Source organism: Mus caroli, unplaced genomic scaffold, assembly GCF_978045245.1.
Source record: "Mus caroli unplaced genomic scaffold, Mus_caroli_1 scaffold_2, whole genome shotgun sequence".
Classification (NCBI taxonomy): Eukaryota; Metazoa; Chordata; class Mammalia; order Rodentia; family Muridae; genus Mus; species Mus caroli.
Window position 1 is genome coordinate 23766310 of NW_028227257.1, and position 20597 is coordinate 23786906.

A 20597-nucleotide genomic window follows, 5' to 3' on the forward strand; every position below is an offset into this window, starting at 1 on the left:
CTGAATCCACGTTGGGGAGACTGGGTTGAGGGAAAAGGGAAGTGATGGATATGGAGAGGCAACTGTATCTGTGACAGGGGCCTGAAAGGCTCAGTAGATAATGGTCCTTCCTCCTCGAAAGTTCAGAATGGAGCAAGAAATAAGACATCAGACAGATGAACGTAAAAATGGTGGGGTTAATAGTTTCTCTGATGAGCATCAAACAGACTTGCTAATTCCCATAGATAGAGCTAAACATTCATGACAGGACAGAGCTCCTCCTTGCAGAGGCAGGCAGGGCTCCTTTGTGAGTTTATAAAGAATAGGAATATACAGAAGATGCTGTTTCCCTAAGGTGGGGCAGGGGAGGAGGAGGAGGAGAAGGAGGAGGAGGGGGGAGGAGGAGGAGGAGGAGGGAGGAGGGAGGAAAGAAGACATGCTTGTGAGAATGAATCCAAAAAGACCTGAGCCCAGCCCCTTCCCAAGCCATCACCAGACAAGCCTTTTCTCTTCCGTGAGAAGGAAAGGAAACAGCCATGAGGATGCTAAAGAGGGACAGCCCTCTCAGCTGTCTCTCTCTACAGAGTGGAGTGGGGACATGAGTGGGATTGTGTGGAATCATCGGGTGGGGTCGGATGGATGGATGGATAGAGCCAGAGGCCGGTAAGGATAAGTAGATGGTTAAGATGAGTCCTTACAGTATCACAGCTATTCTCCAGAAAAAAAAAAAAATGTCCTGCATGCTGGGGAAGTGAATCCTCTCACACACATATGCAGAGGAAAGGATGATCTTGCCTCCTAAAGGCACTGGTGGGACCATTCAGCTACACTCAACTGACATTGCTGGCAGCCATCTTCAGTCTCAGATCTACAAGAGACTGATTAGACAATGGAACTCTTCTGTCCCTGCCTCATCTCTATTCGGACCAATATCCACTCCTGTCCTCCCAGGGCCTGAGGAGCTCTGAACTCCTCTCAGCAGGTCCAGAGAGGCTACAGTCACTCTGTCAGACAGTGGCCATGGACTTACTCCTTACAACCTTCCACTGGCCTCATTTTACAGAGTAAGTCCCCGTGACTCAGAAGGTGACCTAACCTATTAAGAGGTAGCGACATTGCTCCAACCAGCGGCTCTGACTCAGTTCACTTGGCACAACCATGGTCCCTGGTAGGCTAGCCCCGGGTCTCAGCCCCTGGGATTTACAGGATGGGACAATTGGGAAGCTGGTGACCTTCTAAAGACCCATGTGGCATTCTGTGAATGAATCACACTTGAATGGGCTGTTTCAGGCCACTCTTAAACACTGGGTCTCCTGAGCATCCTTGGATTTGGCTCTGGAATCTTCCCAACTTCCTCTGTGAGGCCCGCAGGATTCTTCCTGGTGCAGTTCTGGAGACTTCCCTGCGGTCCCTTGCTAGGCTCCTTGGACCCCACCTTCCTTCCAGAGCATCCTGGCCTTCTTCCTCCAGCCTGGAATGGCTTGTTTGACAATCTGCATCAACTGAGTGCAGATTTATTTGTTTTGGAGATAGTCTCACTATGTAGGCCTCGAACTCACAGATATCTTCCTGCCTCCCAAGTACTGGGACTAAAGGTGTGTGCCACCACACCCAGCATATATGTGTGTATACATGCCTTTTGAAACAAGACTTTTCTATGTAGCCCAGCTGGCCTTAATTTCAGTCTCCCTGACTCAACATCCTGAGTGCGCACTATACTACACCTGGCTGAGCCCTCCTCATCCTCACTAAGCAGCTCCACCCAGCCTCCAGGACGCTTCCCACTGTCCTCCTTGCCTCTCTAGCTCTCCACCACCCTCCTTCAGAATCTTGTCTCTCCTGACCCAGACCACGGTGATGGTGTGTGACAGTACTAATAGCCTGAGACTGGAATACTACAGCCAGCCTCTGTCCCATCCCTTCATGACAGGCACCTACCCAGGCGCCACTCCACTTGAGATAGCCGACAGACAAGACTAAGTGGCCCCCAGGAAGTCCAAGCATTGCCAGGAAGGCGCCGGACACTCCCCCTGGACAGGAAAACATTTTCCTTCCCCTTAATAACAGTCATTAAGGGGCCTGTGCCACACATAGTGCAGCCACGGGCTGAGCTTTGGTCTGTCAAGTGGCTCCCATAACCCTAGGCCAGCACCTCAAGGCCCAGCCCCAAGGCCAATATCCACCTGTTTACCCTCTCATTGCCCTTTACCCACTCAGTCCAAAGGGAGGAGTACCTGTCTTACAACCTGGGGAACCTAGATTTGATCCACATCCTATTATTACTGGGACGTCAGGGATACTTGGAACCATTTTCCTTTCACCTTCTCACCCTGCTCCTTTGCACTAAGCTACAGAGAGAGAGGAGAGAAAGGGAGGGAGAGAGAGAAAGAAAAAGAAGTAGGAGGAGGAGGAGAAGGAGCAGGAGCAGAAGCAAGAAGAGGGAGAGGGAGAGGGAGAGGGAGAGGGAGAGGGAGGGGAAGGAGAAGGAGAAGGAGAAGGAGAAGGAGAAGGAGAAGGAGAAGGAGAAGGAGAAGGAGAAGGAGAAGAAGAAGAAGAAGAAGAAGAAGAAGAAGAAGAAGAAGAAGAAGAAAAGAAGAAGAAGAAGAAAAGAAGAAGAAGAAGAAGAAGAAGAAGAAGAAGAAGAAGAAGAAGAAGAAGAAGAAAAGAAGAAGAAGAAGAAGAAAAGAAGAAACAAAAAACGGCAACAACCACAACAGAACTCCACATAATCCAAAACTGGAGTCAAGAGCTACCCCACCTGCCTAAATACTCAGTAGCCAAGTGGATCTTCACACAGACATGCAAAGTAGGTGCACATGGCAGCATGCAGCACTCAGGCAGATAGCTCAGTGCACACCCAAGCCCACGGACATTACAGTGTGCACGCAGTCATGCACAGGTACGGTTCTGCATTACCTCATTTACCTGTATTTAGTTTTTCTCTACTCTTACAAAGATAGAATCTAGCCAGGCATTGTGATGCATGCCTGCAACTGCAGCACTTGGGGAACTGAGGAAGGAGAATCAGGAAGAGAAGGTGATCTGATATTTCGTAAGTTTGAGGCCAGCCTGTCTCCCAGCACTTGGGAGGCAGAGACAGGTGAATTTCTGAGTTCGAGGCCAGCCTGGTCTACAAAGTGAGTTCCGGGACAGCCAGAGCTACACAGAGAAACCCTGTCTCGAAAAAAAAAAAAATCAAAATATAATGAATAACACTTAGCAAAGTTTCTAGTCTCGTGCTGTTTAAATGATGCAATTATAAAAAAACCAAGCATATAAACAAACAAGTTATCTATTAGTGTTCACATTGGATACACACACAATGAGATAACCAGCAGGCATGCTACCTCGTGGGTGGAACGAAGGCATTGTACTAAGTGAAAAGAAGCTATTCACACAAAGACAAATGCACGGGCAGTGGTTCCCCTAAAAGAGGTCCCTGAGGCAGTTTATAAGAACCAAAATCGAGCAGACTCTATGGAGAGGGAGAAATGCAAAGTGCTTTGTGGACAGAGTCTTAGGTTTGCAAGACATTGAGGTCTGAGATGGATGTAGTGGTGGGTGTACTTAATGCCACTGAAGTCCACTGACAGCAGTGGTAAATTCTGTGTGCATTTTTACCGTAGTTAGAAGTAGTAGACATCTGGGCAATGGTGGCACACACCTTTGATCCCAGCACTCAGGAGGTAGAGGCGGGTGGATCTCTGTAAGTTTGAGGCCAGCCTGGTCTACAGAGCAAGTTCCAGGACAGCCAGGGCTACCCAGAGAAACCCTGTCTCAGAAAATCAAAACCAAAGCCAACTAATCAAAAAAAAAAAAAAGTGTTAAACAAGGGGCCAGGGCCAGTGAGGTGGCCAGCAAAGGTGTCTGCCACCAAACCTGGCGTAACCCCAGGATCCACAGAGTAGAGACAAGAACCAGCTCCTGAAAGCTATCCTCCTCTGGCCTCCACACATGGTCTACGGAGCACACATGCATGCATGCACACACACACACACACACACACATACACACACACACAGTAAACAAACAAACAAACAAACAAGCAAATACATTTAAAAGGTAATAAACAAGATACAGCACTAAAAATATGTTGCCATGGTAAACCCAGTGGGCTCAACAGCTCAGGAGCCTGCCTGCCTCTGGGAGCCCTTATTCTCCCCTCACACAAATCTAGAGATAAGGTGCTAATGAGGGCTCTGTTACTCTTGCTGTCCCCACAGCTCATTGCCCTCCCACGCCTGACTTTGTTTACCTAGCTTCTTACCACTTTAGTAGCCTATCAAACACCCCCCCCCCATTCCCCCCAGGGAAGGGCCCCTTAGAGGACCTGGTGCTTAAGTTTCTGCTGCCACTCCTGGGATGAAATGGAATCATTTGAGGCCTTAGTCAATGGCTCCCTATTCCCTGGGCCCCTCATGCCTCTGTCCCATCTCCTACTTACCCTTTCCATCCACCCATCTCCACCCTGAGATCTCTTTCAGAAAAGCCTGTGTTTTAGACCCCAAATAAACTAAATTCAGTCATCTGTGACATAAAGCTTTAGGGTCTCCTGATTTCTGAACACCCTCATTAGATCTTACACCTCTGCAGGAAGGTGATAACTAGTCTAGTCCCCCTGTCCCCCATTCTGCCACCGTGTGCAATTACCCACTGATGACCCCTTCTTTGGAGCAAAACTGCTTCCCCATTCTGAGAGGACAGACCTACACGTCCTGAGGCAGACACCTGCTCTGTTTTCGTCCCATCCTTGCTGTGTATCTGTCTGCTGTCTGCCCCAGTGGAGGGGAGCCTGGCTCCTATCAGGCTGAGGGTATCCCCAGAGCTCAGTGTTCTGGAGGTGCAGCCGTCTGCCCTAGCCCACCACTCCACGCACAGACACAGTCCTTACAGCACTGACTGAAAAGTCAAGTTCCAAGCATGGCAGCTGCTGTGTCTCAGTGGATAGTGCTCATCTAACAAAACCCTGCATTAGACTCTCAGCACCACAGAAACTGGGCATGGAGGTGCATGCTGTAATCACTGGGGAGGTGGAGGCAGGTCATCCTTGGCTACCTTGTGACATCAAGGTTAGCCTGGGCTATACTCAGTCCTTTTTTTTTTTTAAGTGTGTTTTGCCAACATACATATATGTATATGTGCCCCTTACATGCCTGGTTCCCCCAGAGCTCCTAAGAGGGCATTAGTGCTGCTGGATCTGGGAGTTACAGATGGTTGTGAGCCACCACATGGGTAGGGATGTATGTGGATGTGTGTGACTCTGAACATCCCTCACCCCTCAACATCCAGGGTGTGGTGTGTGTGTGTGTGTGTATGTGTGTGTGTGTGTGACCTAATCTCTGCAGGTTGCTGAAGGTCAGGGAATACAGGGAAGACTGGGAAAGAGCCAGCAGCACACATGAAGGGCCTGGCACTGCCACTTCCCCGAGCAGGCGTGTCCCGACAATAGACAGACTGGGTGGGACTGACCCGACAGGTTCCCAAGGCCAGGGGCAATGGGGGAGGAGCTTGGTTCAGACTTAGGGTGGCAACAGTTTGGGGGCCCTGCTGCACATGCAGGGCTGCCAAGCTGGCGCCAGTATCTTCTTCCTTATAGCAGCCAACCCAGATGCAAACCATGGAGCCTCGGGTGGGTTGGGCCCTAGGTGGATACGCACATTTAGCTGAATAGCGCCTTCTGGGACCCAGGGCATGGCAGGACCCCTGCGGAGCCGGGTGGAGGAGCTGAAGCGGCCCTGGTGGAGGGAGAGCTCACCCCTGGTGCTCCAGCACAGCGAGGCTGCAAGACTGGCAGCAGATGCCCTCCTGGAACGGGGAGAGGCTGCTTACCTTCAGGTCATCTCCGAAGAGCGGGAGCTGCCCTTCCTGAGTGCCCTGGACGTGGACTACATGATCAGCCATGTGCGTGGGGTTCCTGAGCTCAGCGAGGCCCAGGGGTCAGAGACCTTAGGCCAAGACCTCAGCATGCTCTCTGAAGTTACCTCAGGCACATACTTCCCTATGGCTTCTGACTTAGATCCCCCGGACCTGGACCTGGGCTGGCCCGAGGTGCCACAGGCCACAGGTTTCAGTCCCACTCAGGCGGTGGTTCATTTTCAAAGAGACAAGGGCAAGAGCATCAAGGACCTGCTGCGATTCCTCTTCAGCCAGGCCCAAACGGTAAGAGCCTCGCCTCTTCATTCATTTTATAGCTGTGGGCACAGATGTGGACTCTCAGGGGGTGGGGTTGGGGGGTAAGGAGACCAGTTTGAGCCACACATGGAGAATTGGAACTAGAGTCTCTGCCCTCTGTTAGATTCCCAGTGGGTAGAGGATGGGCAGGTGTTTTATTTTCCTTGGTACCCTTGGCATGCATGAGCCTTAGCATAGATAGCTCAGGGCTCTGGAACTTCACCCGAGAAGTGCACGTTACGTTACTGGAAAGGGTCCTTACCTTATCTTTCTTGGGGGGGAGTCTGTAGACTTCATCAAAAAAAATTTAAGATTTATTTTTATTTTATGTTGATGAGTGTTTTGCCTGCCTTGCGTGTGTGTGTGTGTGTGTGTGTGTGTGTGTGTGTGTGTGCACGGTGTACATGCCCGGTGTCAGTGGAGGCCAGAGGAGAGCATCTAATCTCCTGGAACTAGAGTGACAGACGGTCATTGAACTGCCCTGCGTGCTGGGAATCGAACCTAAGTCCTCTAGAAGAGAAACCAGTGTTGTTCTTAACCATTGAACTACCTCTCTGGCCCTCAGAAAGTTCTGTGACTCCTCCCTCCCCACCCCAGACTAAGAATTCAACCATGGTGAACATATGAACAGCCCACCTTGACTAACGAAGGAAGACACCGAAGACAGAGAGGGTCTAGAAGGAACTTGCCCAGAGAGGTTGTCTGGGTCTAACCCGGGGCACAGCTCAGCTTAACCCCAGCTGCATAGCAAACCTTAGCCTGCATAGCTGCATCAGCAGCCGGGTCTGAAGCAGGGCGGAGGGCACTGGTAGGTGGGTTTTGGCATGGGCTATGTTTTTATTTTGTCATGAAGGAGGACTGAAGAGTGGTCGCTGCCGAGTCTGGGGACATTAGGAAGGGGTAGTCCCACCTGGGATCCCACCAGCGCTGCCAAGGCCTTGCTAGCAAGCTCGCCTGTGCCCTAGGCACAGGAGGACTGAGTTTGAGTGGGGTAATTAGCGAGTTTGTTGCCTTGGTCATCCTTGTCCCCCTTTGATCTTTCCTGCTGGCTCCTCCCACACTGGCCAGACCTGTGCTGCATACAAGAGCATCCCCAGTGCCCTGCCTGCTCACCACCAATTAGACCTTTGTGCCCCTGGGCTAAGAGTCGGGCTTCTGGGCTGAGCCACCAAGGAGGCAGCAGGGAAGGGGAAAGAGTTTAGCTTCTGTTGTGTGCCCAGCAGCTTTATCCCTTGTAACTATGGGATGCACCCATGTAGCAGACCAGGAAGCTGAGGCTCTCTAGGTAAGCCCAAGACTCTACTTCTAGGAAGTGGAGGATTATGCATTCTAACCCACTTCCTTTTGGCTCCAAGCTGCAGTGGTGGTCTCCATCCCTCCCAGGCCACTTCACAGGACAGAAGACTCACAGTAGACACACACAATGGGAAGAAGGGACAGCTGGGGGCATGAGAAATACCCTGTATATTGGAGGTACAAACCTCAGCCGACTGGGAAACTTGGCTTCACTTAGCACAGACAACAGGACGTTGTGAACAAAGCTGTCACACAAGACCTCTGCAGCTTCAAAAGCAAGGCTTGACAAAAGACATGGGAATTCCTGGGCCTGGGTTGCAGCTTTCTTCCTTGTATGGAGCCTCAGAGAGGCAGGCTCCCCTAGGCCAAGAGTGAAGCTGGTGCCAATGAGGAATATAGGAAACCAGCCTGAAAACTGGGGTCTGCTTCTGACTCCTGCCTTCTCCAATTCTCTAACGAACAGAGCTTTAACTCACATAGTTGATCTATAAGCATCTTTGAGACTCTGTTACCAGACACTGTCCATTGACATCCCTCAAGGACTGGAGAGATGCCTCAGAGGTGTCTGCTCTTCCAGAGGTCCTGAGTTCAAGTACCAGCAACCACATGGTGACTCACAACCATCCATAATGAGATCTGGTGCCCTCTTCTGGCCTGCAGGCAGAATGCTGTAGTCATAATAAATTTTTTTTTTTTTTTTTTTTTTTTTTTTGTGACAGGGTTTCTCTGTGTAGCCCTGGCTGTCCTGGAGCTCACTCTGTAGACCAGGCTGGCCTGGAACTCAGAAATCCGCCTGCCTCTGCCTCCCAAGTGCTGGGATTACAGGCGTGCGCCACCACTGCCCGGAATAATAAATAAATCTTGAAAAGAAGAAAGAAAAAAAGAAAGAAAAACACCTCAAACACTTTAAAACAACCAGGTTAAGACAGTCAATTCTCACTGTGGCCAAGCTAAGAATGCTAGGCTAAGGCACCGTGGCACATGCTGAAATCCCAGTAATCAGGGGGCTGAGACAGGAGTGAGCTCAAGGCCAGCTTGGATTGCCAGGTTACGGACTATGGATCTAGATATAGACATAGACATAGACATAGACATAGACATAGACATAGACATAGACATAGACATAGACATAGACATAGACATAGACATAGACATAGACATAGATACATAGAGATAGAGATGTATGAGAATCTGATTCTGGTGTTGCGTTGGCTCCTGGCTTCCAGCCCCATACATTTCCTGGGCCGGAATATGCCCTTCCTCTTTCAGGTGGTGGCTGTGGTGATGGACGTTTTCACTGACATGGAGCTCCTGTGCGACCTGATGGAGGCCTCCAGCCGACGTGGCGTCCCTGTCTATCTCCTTCTGGCTCAGGAGCACCTGAAGTACTTCCTGGAGATGTGTTATAAGATGGACCTCAATGGGGGCCACCTGGTGGTCAGTATGGGCTGAGCGCTACAAACATGGAAAGGGGCGGGGGAGGATTTGGGAGGGCAAGAGGGCCAGTTGGTGGCCATCGAGCATTAGGGGGTCAGCGGAAGTGGGACACAGGGTTCTTTTATCTTTGTGGGACTGGACACCCTTTGGGTCACAGACATGGCCTGACTGCTAGTTTTTTCTTCTTCCTTTTTTTTTTTCAATTTCTTTTTATAATTTTAAATTATGGGTCCATGTATGTGGTGCTCATGAAGGCCAGAGGTGCCAGAATGCCCTGGTGTTATAGGGAACTAGGAGCCACCTCCCAGAAAGAGTTGGGGCTAGAACACAAGTCCTCTGAAAGAGTGCTCTCAACTACTGAGTCATCTCTCCAGCCCTGAGCTCCATTGTCCCAAGGCCACCCTCCCACCAAACTCCCTCTACTCTTGGCCCAGAATATGCGTGTGCGGAGCACATGTGGAGACACGTACTGCAGCAAGGCAGGTCGCCGATTCACCGGCCAGGCCCTGGAGAAGTTTGTCATCATTGACTGTGAACAGGTGGTGGCAGGCAGTTACAGGTGAGACGGTTAGAGGGAGAGGGTCCTGGGGGCAGGGCCATGACCTGGTAAGGGCATCTGAGATCTTACGGCCCTGCATCTCTTCTATCCATCCCTTCAAATGAAGCACCTACTGTGTGCTAGGCACCGTGCAGGGCAAGAGCTAGGTGGGAGCCCACTCTACTCAATACTTTGGCATGGAGAGTAACTACTGCACGGAAACAGAAGGGCTTTGGAGACCCTCATCCTTGGCCCGACTCCAGTTCTGACTCTGGCTGAGCCTTGGACTCCGTGCTTTGACTCCTTCCTAACTCTGATCCCTCTGCCCCCCCAACCCTCCAGCTTCACTTGGCTATGCAGCCAGGCCCACACCAGCATGGTTCTGCAGCTGAGGGGCCACATTGTGGAAGACTTTGATCGGGAGTTCCGATGTCTGTATGCGGAGTCACAGCCTGTGGAGGGCTTCTGTGGCAATGAGGATCCACTGATGCCCCAGGTCCCTCGCCCTCCCCCTGTGACTCTGGCCTTTGGACCTGCAGTTCCAAGCGCCACAGGCTCCTCACCCTCTAGTAACAGCCTCAGCAGCATCAAGCACTCCCCTCTTCTGGCCCGGTCTTCCTATCTTGCTCTACCCGGAGGTGGTGGCCGCAGTGACATGGGTATGGGGTCCTCATCCCCAGGTCCTGCCTACCATGAAGCTGGTGGCCAGCCATCCCTGTATCGTCAACTTTCAGATCCCAACCATATCTCCTCTCCTGGACCCTATAGGGCCAACCTGAGCAAGCTGGGCGCATCACCATGGTCCCAGTCCTCCCCCGCCCTCAACCACAGCAGTGCCAGTCCTTTGACCCTGGCAGTGGGGTCACCTCTGCTGCCAAGTTCCCGCCCTCTCCTCCACTTTACTAGGGGTGTCCCAGCACTGTCCCGGCTTCCAGAGAATGGGCTCCCAGCGAGCCAAGACCCTAGCCTTCCACGCGGCCGTTGGGTACCTGGCACAGCTCTGGAGACAGTGGAAGAGAAGAAACTATCCCTGAGTCAAAGCCATGACCGCCTGGATCGCCTCAGCCCCTTCACTAAAGTGGGAGAAGCAGGAGGTCCCAACTCTAGAGTCACCCCCGATTCAGGTTCCCTTCAGCATGGTGAGCTGGCTCTAGATGACAGGAGATTGTCCCTGAGTCACAGCCACAGTCAGCTGGATCTCCTGTCCCAGGGTCAGGGTGTTCCTGAGTCAAGTTCCCTCAGACCTGGTGAGCTGAGTCTAGAGAACAGGAAGCTGTCCCTAAACCATAACCATGGCCAACTGGACCTCCTGCCACAGAACCCCAAGCCCCAGGCTCCTAAGATACCCTCCGATGCCTATTCTTCAGCCGGGCCCGGCAAGCCAAGTCTAGATGACCGACGGCAGACCCTAGGTCACAGTCAATTGGACCTCATTACCAAGTTTGGCCCATTCAGGAGTGAGGGACCTGGACCCAATTGTCCCCCAGAACCAAGCCCAGTTCGCATGGCTGGAGTAGGCTCTGCAGATGAGAAGCGACTGACCCTAGGCCACAGCAAACTGGACCTCATCACCAAGTATCATCAGCTGCAGGGTGCCAGGCAGAAACCTGAGCCGGGCATCCCAGGAGCTTCGGTGAGTGGCCATCAGAATGGTAGTAACAATGACCTGTTTGCACCTGAGAAACGGCTGACCTTGGGCCACAGCAAACTGGACCTCATCACTAAATACAACAAGTCCAAATTCAAGCAGCTCCGAAGTCGCTTTGAGTCCTAGCCCTGCCCCTTGCAGGGGCAGATCCTCCCTCCATGCAGAGACGACACGCTCAGGTTCAAGTCTGGAGTGTGAGGGTATGAAGCTGGGGTGCTGCATAAAGAAGCCCAGGCCAAAAACTTCCTGGTCGCACGACTCTTACACACACACACACACACACACACGAGTTACTGAGTGTTTCCTGTATGTTTGGGGTTGGACACGTCACACCAGTTATTGTCATTCTCCATCTTCTCTAGATAGAACCTCTTGTTGGTATATAGATGTATCAAGTATTATTCTTCCCATTTTTCAAAAGCCTTTGCAACCAGACTGATAGAAAATCCTCAAGATGAACAGACTGCTGCAGTGGCTGCCCTGTTTGGGGATGCTCCATCACAGAATCCGAGTCTGAATCTGTGACAAACAAATGTATGTTCCTGACCGCCCAGTCCCCTGTAGTGTTTGGTCTCTTGGCCTTGGCGCTCCCGTTATACTTCCTCTTACACTTGGTAGGACAGCTACATTCTCCACAGGTCAACTTCTGAAGGTGGTAGCCTTAGAGCCACAGAGGCAGCGCCGAGGTCTGTGCCTTATTGTGATGCCTTCCAAAGGATGATGTTCATTTTTGTCATCTTGCTTCTGCCACAGAGGCCAAAGAGAACAGACAATTGATATTCTTCCCATTTTATAAGAATGGGCACTGAAGTCCAGAGCTTGGATGGTTAATTTGGAGGAAGATCCAATCAAGTGACAGGTTAGGGAACTCTGCCAGTCCATTGTCCTCTGGCTCTAAATCTGTATTTTGTTCGCCCAGACACAACACATAGTATCTGCAGTTCCTGTGTTTCTATGTACATAAAACATGAACACTACAAGGATGTTTCAGATGCCCATACAGTACCCACAGAACAGTGACTAGGTACACCCATAGACAGATGTATAGAGTGAGTATATAGAGCTCTCTGATTAACTCAAATAAAACTTCTGTTGCAGGTACATAATCAATATGGTCTGCCTAAATGAATGGCCACAGAAAATTCAAGCTTCTAGTACACACTGCAGAACCCCCTTGAGATTCAGAAACTATAAATACACATGAGTCTTCATCCTAACTCTGCACCAAGCTGTGCTCACAACCTCGCCCTGAACACTCCCTAGAGCCGAAAGGTTACTTAGATGCAGATCCTGAGGGCTGAAGCTTAAATGCACAAACCCGGAGAACAAGACAGAGATGTATCAGTTGAAAACTGTATTAGGGACAGAGGGTCATGGAGATGGTGGAGCGATTGACAAAGCTTATCAGAGAGAGGCTGACTTGAAGGTTGGTCTTGAAGGAAGGGGAGGGGGGCGGGGAGCCAGGCGGAGGAGAGTTAAGAGTTCTTGGTAGAGTAAGCCAGAGAGCAGGAGAGTTAAGAGTTCTTGGTAGAGTAAGCAAGAGAGCAGTGTGAGGATCTGGGGTGAGCTGGGGGAGATAAGCAGAGCACGTAGTTGAACACTAGACACAAACACACAGGCCACCTTGCTGAATGTCTCTTGAAGCTCGGGCTGTAGCTGGTCATGGGTCTTTCTCCTGAACTTAGCACCTGCCGGAGACTGTGCATGGTACTAATCAATAAAGGCAGTTATGGCTAGATCCCGTAGCAATCTGATGTGTTCTCAGTTATGGGATTGCATGATGGGGCTGGGGAAAGGGCGCCGCACCATTTATGCCCCTTTCAGATCAGATCTTCTTGGAGAAGAATGAATGGCATAAGAGGGTCTGCGGTAAGTGATTCTCTGCTCCTTTTATCTTCCACTGTGGCATTCTGAGACACACTGGGGACTTTTTGTATACTCTACACTAGTTGAGCCAAGTTTATTCTATGAAAATGGGCCACTATCCCCAGGGCTGCTGATGGGGTGATAAACTGCGTGATAAACACATCAAGGAAGCAAGTCAGCTCTCAGATCTTTGCTTACCCTAGAACCCTTTCTCCTCCAATCTCTCCCTAACACATTTCCCCGTCTCCATTGTCTTCTTCAGCCTGTTTTCTATGGTTCTTATGCCTCCTCCAACCACTTTATCCTGGTCTCTTGGGTGATCTCTACGCAAAATTTCAATCTTCAGCCCTTGACCCTTGCCTCTGGTCCAGATTCCCACTTCCGTCCGCGTGGCCGGGGTGTGATTATCCTCTTTCTCAAATCCGCCCTTTTCCCCGTCCTTACTCGATAAATAAAGCCCTCATCAATCCATCTCCAACAGACAACACCGGTTCCTCATTTCCTCAATCTTTTCATTTGCCCAGCCTCAGGTTTGATTGATTATTCCTTCTAAAAAGACCCACTAGGAGGTGAAGCCAAAAACCTAAAGCAAGCAAACGTGCAGGAGGCGGGGTCGGGCGGAGTCACCTAGTAACCATCGAGTCCTCCCAAAGGGTGGGGCTAGAGTGGCCAGCAGCTCCGCCGGGCTCCCGCGCGCTCCCGGAAGCGGGCCTGGGAGGAGGCGGAAACGGAAAGCTAGTTACGGGAGAAGTTGTTGCAGCGTGTAGACATTGGAGTCGCTTGGTGAGCTGGTGGGACTCTGGGCGGCAAAGGTCAGTTCCGGGCCGCAGGGCGAGAGGATTTGGGGCAGGAGAGCCAGGAGGGATCCGTCCACACGCCCGGGGATCGGAGGGGCCCGAGAGGGCGGGGTTTGAGGAGGCAAGGCTGGTTGACCCGGCTCTGGAGTGGATCTGTCGGCCCAGAACCCGCAGTCGTGCTGCCCCCCAGCCTCTCTCATGGCGGTCAGAGCGTCGTTCGAGAACAACTGTGAGGTCGGTTGTTTTGCCAAACTCACGAACACCTACTGCCTGGTGGCCATCGGAGGCTCAGAGAACTTCTACAGGTGAGGCGAGAGCTTCTGGTCCCGAGCCGGCGGGGCGGGAAGGGAAGGGAGGCGGGAGAGCTAGAGGTCTGAAAAGAGCGACCCACCCCAGTAAGCAGCTAATCCGTGTTTCTACAGTGTGTTCGAGGGTGAGCTCTCCGATACCATTCCCGTGGTGCACGCATCCATCGCCGGCTGCCGAATCATCGGGCGCATGTGTGTGGGTAAGGCGGGTGGAAGACGCCGAGGGACACAGCGAAGCACTCTGAGTCATTAGTTTCCTGGAGCTTACCCCCAGTGATCGGGGGATTCCCAGGCTTTCGGGCGCAGTGGACTTTGGAATCTGTCAGGGGTGTGTGGGACTCGAACTGTAGATTAAGAACACTGTCTCGTAAAGACTTGAGAACAGCCGGAGCGAAATAGCATTAAGTGCTATCTATCATTCTTGGTCTCGTTTTTCCTTCACAGTGATATTGGAAAGCAGGGGTTGTCGATCGGAACTATGTGACTTACCGAGTCCCACACCTAAGGACGGAGGAGAGGATTTGAATCTCTCTCCTGCCTCTGAATATGAACAAGTTGCTTCTTGTTTTTGAGCATCAGTTTCTCCCTCAGGAAATAACGAAGGTCCCAGGTCACCCTGTTCAGCTGCATTTAATTCTTACAATCTCTAAGTGTTGAGTGGCTCCCGACTTTTCCTTTTATCCCCCCACACTCTGGCCTTAGCTACACTGTCCCTGTAGCTAAGAATGACCTAGAACTCTTGATACACCTTCATCTACCTCCCAGGTTTGGGAATTAGTGGGTATGTGCCATCATGGCTAAGCAGTCCTCCTTTCACCTGGCACTGTGCCCCATTGCTACACTCTTTGTTTCTTGGTTCAGGCTTTTATTTTTTACTTTTTTGGTTTTTGGAGACAAGGTTTCTCTGTGTAGCCCTGGCTGTCCTGGAACTCACTCCGTAGACCAGGCTGGCCTGGAACTCAGAAATCCGCCTGCCTCCGCCTCCGCCTCCCTAGTGCTGGGATTAAAGGCGTGTGCCACCACGCCCGGCTGGTTCAGGCTTTTATGTATTTACCTAAAAACATTTTTTTTTAAATCATTAAGCATGGGTGGTGACTCTTCATGGTTTCTTATTTACATTAATCTCTAATAATAAAACATCCTGGTCTTTTAACTGTGTCCTTAGGATATGAAATGAATTCTGACACGACATGAGCGATTTTAGTCTGGTCTTTGTTCTGTTTTAAGGAACATAACGTGAGGTTCAGAAATTGAGAACTGTGTGGCTCAGGCTAGGCAGACGCTTGCCTGTAGTCATAGTGTAATGTTGAATGCTTTGTATAAAAATGCCATTCTTACGATAATGAGTATTTAGACAATTTATAGTTTGGTGTCTTAAGACTAGTACTACTAGCCAGGCAGTGGTGGCGCATGCCTTTAATCCCAGCACTTGGAAGGCAGAGGCAGGTGGATTTCTGAGTTCAAGGCCAGCTTGGTCTACAGAGTGAGTTCCAGGACAGCCAGTTCTACACAGTGAGACCCTGTCTCAAAAAAACAAAAAAAAACAAAGAAAGAAAGAAACACTAGTACTACTGTGTAAATATGAACATATGTCCGTATTACTTTTGGATATATAATACCTATAAGTAGAGTGGAATAGTCACAGGATATATGACCATTTAGTGTAATAGATGTACCAGTAATAACCTAAGTGGATGACCCTTGTATACTCTTGTCAGAGCATAAAGTTGTTCCACGTATTATTGCTAGCGTTTGATATTGATGGTCTTTGAAAATGTTTAGCAGTTTAGGTAGGTGTGTAGTGTTAGCAAAATGAATTACTAATGCCAAGAACCTTCCTGCTCGTCCGGAGCTCCCCCTATCCCTAGTTGGTAACAGTGAGGTGGGTGGTATTTGTTGGGATATATTTCTGGCCACCTGTGAGGCCTGCTTAGGTGACCATGGTTCATATATGGATCTGTAGTTGAAGGACTGGGGTTGGCTTAGCGCTCTCCTAGGAAGCTAGTTGGGCTAGAATAGGTGGCATCCTGGGAAGCCATTTCTATACTCAGGGTTTATTTATCCCACTGTGCAATTTTGTTCTCTTCAGGGAACAGGCATGGGCTCCTGGTACCCAACAACACCACCGACCAGGAGCTGCAGCACATCCGCAACAGCCTGCCTGACTCCGTGCAGATACGGCGGGTGGAGGAGCGGCTCTCGGCCCTTGGCAATGTTACCACCTGCAATGACTATGTGGCCTTGGTCCACCCAGACTTGGACAGGGTGAGGTGGCAGCTTGGTCTGGAAGTTACAGGACTCGTCTAGCTAGTGGTTGGCAGTTATCACCCCAGGAATTAGGCAGGAATTAGGGGTTTCACTTGTGATTTTCCTTGGGCACTCCAGTTTTTTGCTTTCATAGGAGTAGTGAGGCCTCGGTCAGTATCAAGCTAGGAAGGGCATTAATCCTTCAGGTTTGGGAGAGATTGGCCTACTCGGTCCTGGGCTATGATGGTTGACAGTTGTACTAGGGTGTGTGTTAGTGAAAAGGGTGACATGAAGCCAATACTCACGTTTTTCAGGGCGTGCCTGGGCTTTAGGGACGCCAGGCTGGGCCTAGCTCTTAGCCATACCCAAGTCGTGGCTCATTGAGGCTTCCACGTGCAGATTTGTGGTTAAAAGGGATTCAGGGAACCAAGTGTGGGTGGTTGATATTTAAAGTGCCTGGATGTTTGACCTACATATTCTGTCTCCTGGACACAATTCCTTTCGCTACCAGGAGACAGAAGAGATCCTGGCTGATGTCCTCAAGGTGGAAGTCTTCAGACAGACAGTTGCTGACCAGGTGCTAGTAGGAAGCTACTGTGTCTTCAGTAATCAGGGGGGTCTGGTGCACCCTAAAACTTCTATTGAGGACCAGGATGAGTTGTCCTCCCTTCTTCAGGTCCCCCTTGTGGTAAGTATTCCTGCCATCTGAACCCTGTCCCTTTTGTCACCCTTTGGGAATCTGGATCATTACCTTCCCTAGTTTGGGACTGGGGCCTTGAGACGTGGAACAGACTTGCGGGGAGAGTCCTTCCTTGGGGAGGTATGAGAATTTGCTTTTGGTACCGTGACACTTGTCTTCAGGCAGGCACTGTGAACCGAGGGAGTGAGGTGATTGCTGCTGGGATGGTGGTGAACGATTGGTGTGCTTTCTGTGGTCTGGACACGACCAGCACGGAGCTGTCAGTGGTGGAGAGCGTCTTCAAGCTGAATGAAGCCAAGCCAAGTACCATTGCCACCAGCATGCGCGATTCTCTCATTGACAGGTAGCTTGGCCCTTTTCTTGTTAATTGTTTGAGACAGGGTTTCTGGGTAGCTCAGGCTGTCCTTGAACTTGCTCTGTAGACCAGGCTAGTTTCTGCCTCCTGAGTGCTAGAATAAAAGGCGTGTACCACCATGCCTGGCTCACTTTTGCCTTTGAGGGGAGGGGAAGATGGTGGATCTTTGAACGAGAGCCTTGTTGTCTTTGTACTGGGAGGTTTAGAGTGGATATGCATACTGGCTTAGAGCCACAAATATTGACATCTGCTCATACTTAGTCTTGCTCGAAAACAGCTCTCTGGGCAGACCTCTTCTGTGGTCCATCTTACTTGGTCACTGACCATGTTTTACAGTTTGTATTTGCACATGTGTCCACTGTCTCCAGCTAGTGGCCTAAGACCTGAGATAGAAAAGAGCTGTTGGCTAGGGAAGGTGGGAAGCCTCCTTAATCACTGAGGAGACCCCAGATTGCTGTGGTGCTCTTAAACAAGTTTTAGGTGAGTTTTGTATTGAAATCATGGTCTAGACCTGCAGTTCTCAACCTGGGGCCAGAACAACCCTTTCACAGGGTCACATATCAGATATCTGGCATACCAGATATTTACATTACAATCCATAACAGCAGCAAAATTACAACTATGAGGTAGTGACAAACATAATTTTATGGTTGGGGGTCACCACAACCTGAGGAACTGTACTCAGGATCACAGCACGAGGAAGGTCAAGAGCCTGCGATCTAGACTTCTGTGGGTGAAAAGCCACCCAAGCTGGACACGGACTCTCATCCCTTGGGAGGCTGGACCAAGACTTTTTATTTTTACCTGGAAGAGCAGCAGAAGAAGATGCTAAGAAGTTGGGCGTCTTTTCTCAGCTTGCCCGGGACCTTTCTTAAGGCATGCCATGTCCAGCTAACACAGACACCTCTGTGAGGCTAGAAACTGAGAAGTAGAGAAGTGCCCAGGGACAGATGCTCTGCTTTCCGTGGAACGCGGTCCTCATCCTAGTGCACTTGTTTGCGCTGACAAGGTGGACATGGCTGTGTTGGGGATAGTTGGGTGGTGTGGCTTTATATCCTGCCTCTAAGGGTTCACAGTGGACATGGGAGATGCTCTCTACCCCTCTTAGCTGTTACAGGAGAAACAAGCAGTTCCTTACTTAAGTCCCCTATGGGCAGCTTGTGAAGCTGGTGAGAAGTTTCCCGGGATTATAGAAGTCTCTTGAGTGACAGTTCGTCTGTTTTAGGGGATGAGGAGTTGTTTAAATACTGGAAAAGTGAGGAAGAACTTCACACAGACAGAGAGATGGGAAAACACTGAGTATGTAAAGGAAACAAGTTTTCCCTGAATGCGAAGGGCTTTAAATTCCTGTATCGGGCAGTTTGGACTGTTAGCCTGAGAGCTTGAGTCTTACGGGGTGTTGGGTTGCTTGTTTATGTAGGTTCCTAGTGTAATCAGGGGTTCTGACTATAGGTGGAAATAATCCAGCTCTGGTTCTTTAAACCCAGACTGGCTCTGCTGAGCTAGAGGTGTGTGCCACCACACCTGGCTATGTGCATGTGTTTTTAAAGCTACTACTTTTGATGACGACATGTTGGTATTCACCCTGACTAACTCTGCTGTCAGAGCTGGTGAACAATTGAGAGCTTATGCACTGCAGGCAAATGCTGTCCTGTAGGGCTACATCCAGCCCAGCCTGAGAAGTTCTACAGCGTTTTATGTGCCAGACAGTATTAACGTGATCAGAACACTCCCTGTCCTTTTAGAACTTGGAAAAGAAGGAAAGACTGTTGTTTCCTTTGGGTTTTTTGACTTGTTTTGAGGGGACAGATGCTCTGCTTTCTGTGGAACGCGGTCCTCATCCTAGTGCACTTGTTTGCGCTGACCATGGATTTTACGGTGAAGATATCAGGTTGATATGGGAAGACCGTCTGGTGGGTAAAACGCTCGCTGTACAAGCAGTGAGGACTGACTCGGTTAAGATTCCCACACCACATAAAAGCTGAGCTTGGTGGCACATGTCTGTCATTCCAGCATTGGGCTCACTGGCTGTCCACCTATAGCAGCCATGGTGAGCTCCAGGCTCAGTGAGAGACCCTGACTCAAAAAGTAAAGTGAAGAAGCAGCCGAGCTGACACGAGCCTCTGCATGCTGCGCACACCGTGAGCACCTCGGCTTCAGTATCATGGATGATTACGTCCTCCAATACAATCCATTTAATCCTTTAATTGTGACTTTGTATCAGCAGTAATGAAGAGTTCTGGAAAAGGAAGGCAGTTTTGGCCTTGGCCTGGCCTCTGAGAGGCTTGGTCTGGGCACATCCTGCTCTCGTTGACTTTCCTTGCTCCTATCTCAAACGTGGGGAGTTTTAGGCTTGATCTTACACAGGATATAGTCAGTCTGGAACCCTGGGGACAGGTGGGGTTCCAAGTGTGGCTTTTCAAGGACTGAACTAGAACAGGTCTAGGGTGGGGCCACATGTACCTTGTAAAACAGCTCCTGATAATCCACTCCTCTCTTTGCAGCCTCACATGAGTCACCATCCATGCTGCCGTGTGGGCTCCTGCCTCTGGACTTTGGCTCATTTTCCATGCCTGAGCTAGTCTGTACCAGATGCTGGCAGTGGGGCATGGCGGAGCTCGGTAGAGCTGAATTGATTGCCCAACCCTTCACCTGTGCCATCTCTTGACAATTGTTACTGGAAAGCCTGCCCTGTCATGCGGGCTTTCAGTTCTTGTGGCTCTTGGATGAAAGTTCTGCTATCTTGTGCCCCACCCCATTAAAGGACTGCCTCCCACCATCCTCAGTGTGCTGTGTGTGTGTGGCCTCAGTTTGCAACACCTCCTTCTACAGCAGTTCCTGGGTTGTGGGGAAGTTGGGTAGGATTGACATGCAGTGTTTTCCCTCAACTGGATGGGAGACCTGCAGGGGGTGGTGGAACACACCTGTAATCCCAGAGGCAGAGGGGATCTGCCTGGCTACATACTGAGTTCTAGCACAGCTAGGGGTACATAATGAGATTCCCCCCACCCCTCAAAGAAGAGATGAACAAGAGGAAGTAGTGCTGGCTTCTGGGTTCCAGAGACACCCAGCTCTTCTCCCTGCTAGGGCCTTTGTGAGGCCATAGGCACCCAGCTGCAGTGCATTCTGGTCCTGCCTGAATTTGAAGATGGGGTAGCTTCCTTGGGAAGCCAGGCCGCCTCCTGTGGCTCTAGCAGGGCCTTCTTGTAAGTGGGGCGGGGCCTTGGACCCTGGGAGTGGTTGGCTAATGGCCCC

At 50.5% G+C, this 20597-nt stretch overlaps 2 protein-coding genes across 2 annotated transcripts; both read left to right on the top strand.

Moving 5' to 3' along the window:
• Positions 1-5532: 5532 nt before the first annotated feature.
• On the top strand, positions 5533-11195 carry Sack1c (scaffolding CK1 anchoring protein C). Its single transcript, XM_021157106.2, has 4 exons — positions 5533-6138; positions 8716-8883; positions 9318-9442; positions 9764-11195. Exons 1-4 carry the CDS (start codon positions 5671-5673, stop codon positions 11193-11195), a joined length of 2193 nt encoding a protein of 730 aa, XP_021012765.1. The 5' UTR covers positions 5533-5670.
• Positions 11196-13639: 2444 nt separating this feature from the next.
• On the top strand, positions 13640-20121 carry Eif6 (eukaryotic translation initiation factor 6). Its single transcript, XM_029474538.2, has 6 exons — positions 13640-14037; positions 14155-14240; positions 16130-16305; positions 16799-16975; positions 17149-17330; positions 19847-20121. Exons 1-6 carry the CDS (start codon positions 13931-13933, stop codon positions 19854-19856), a joined length of 738 nt encoding a protein of 245 aa, XP_029330398.1. The 5' UTR covers positions 13640-13930; the 3' UTR covers positions 19857-20121.
• Positions 20122-20597: the final 476 nt, after the last annotated feature.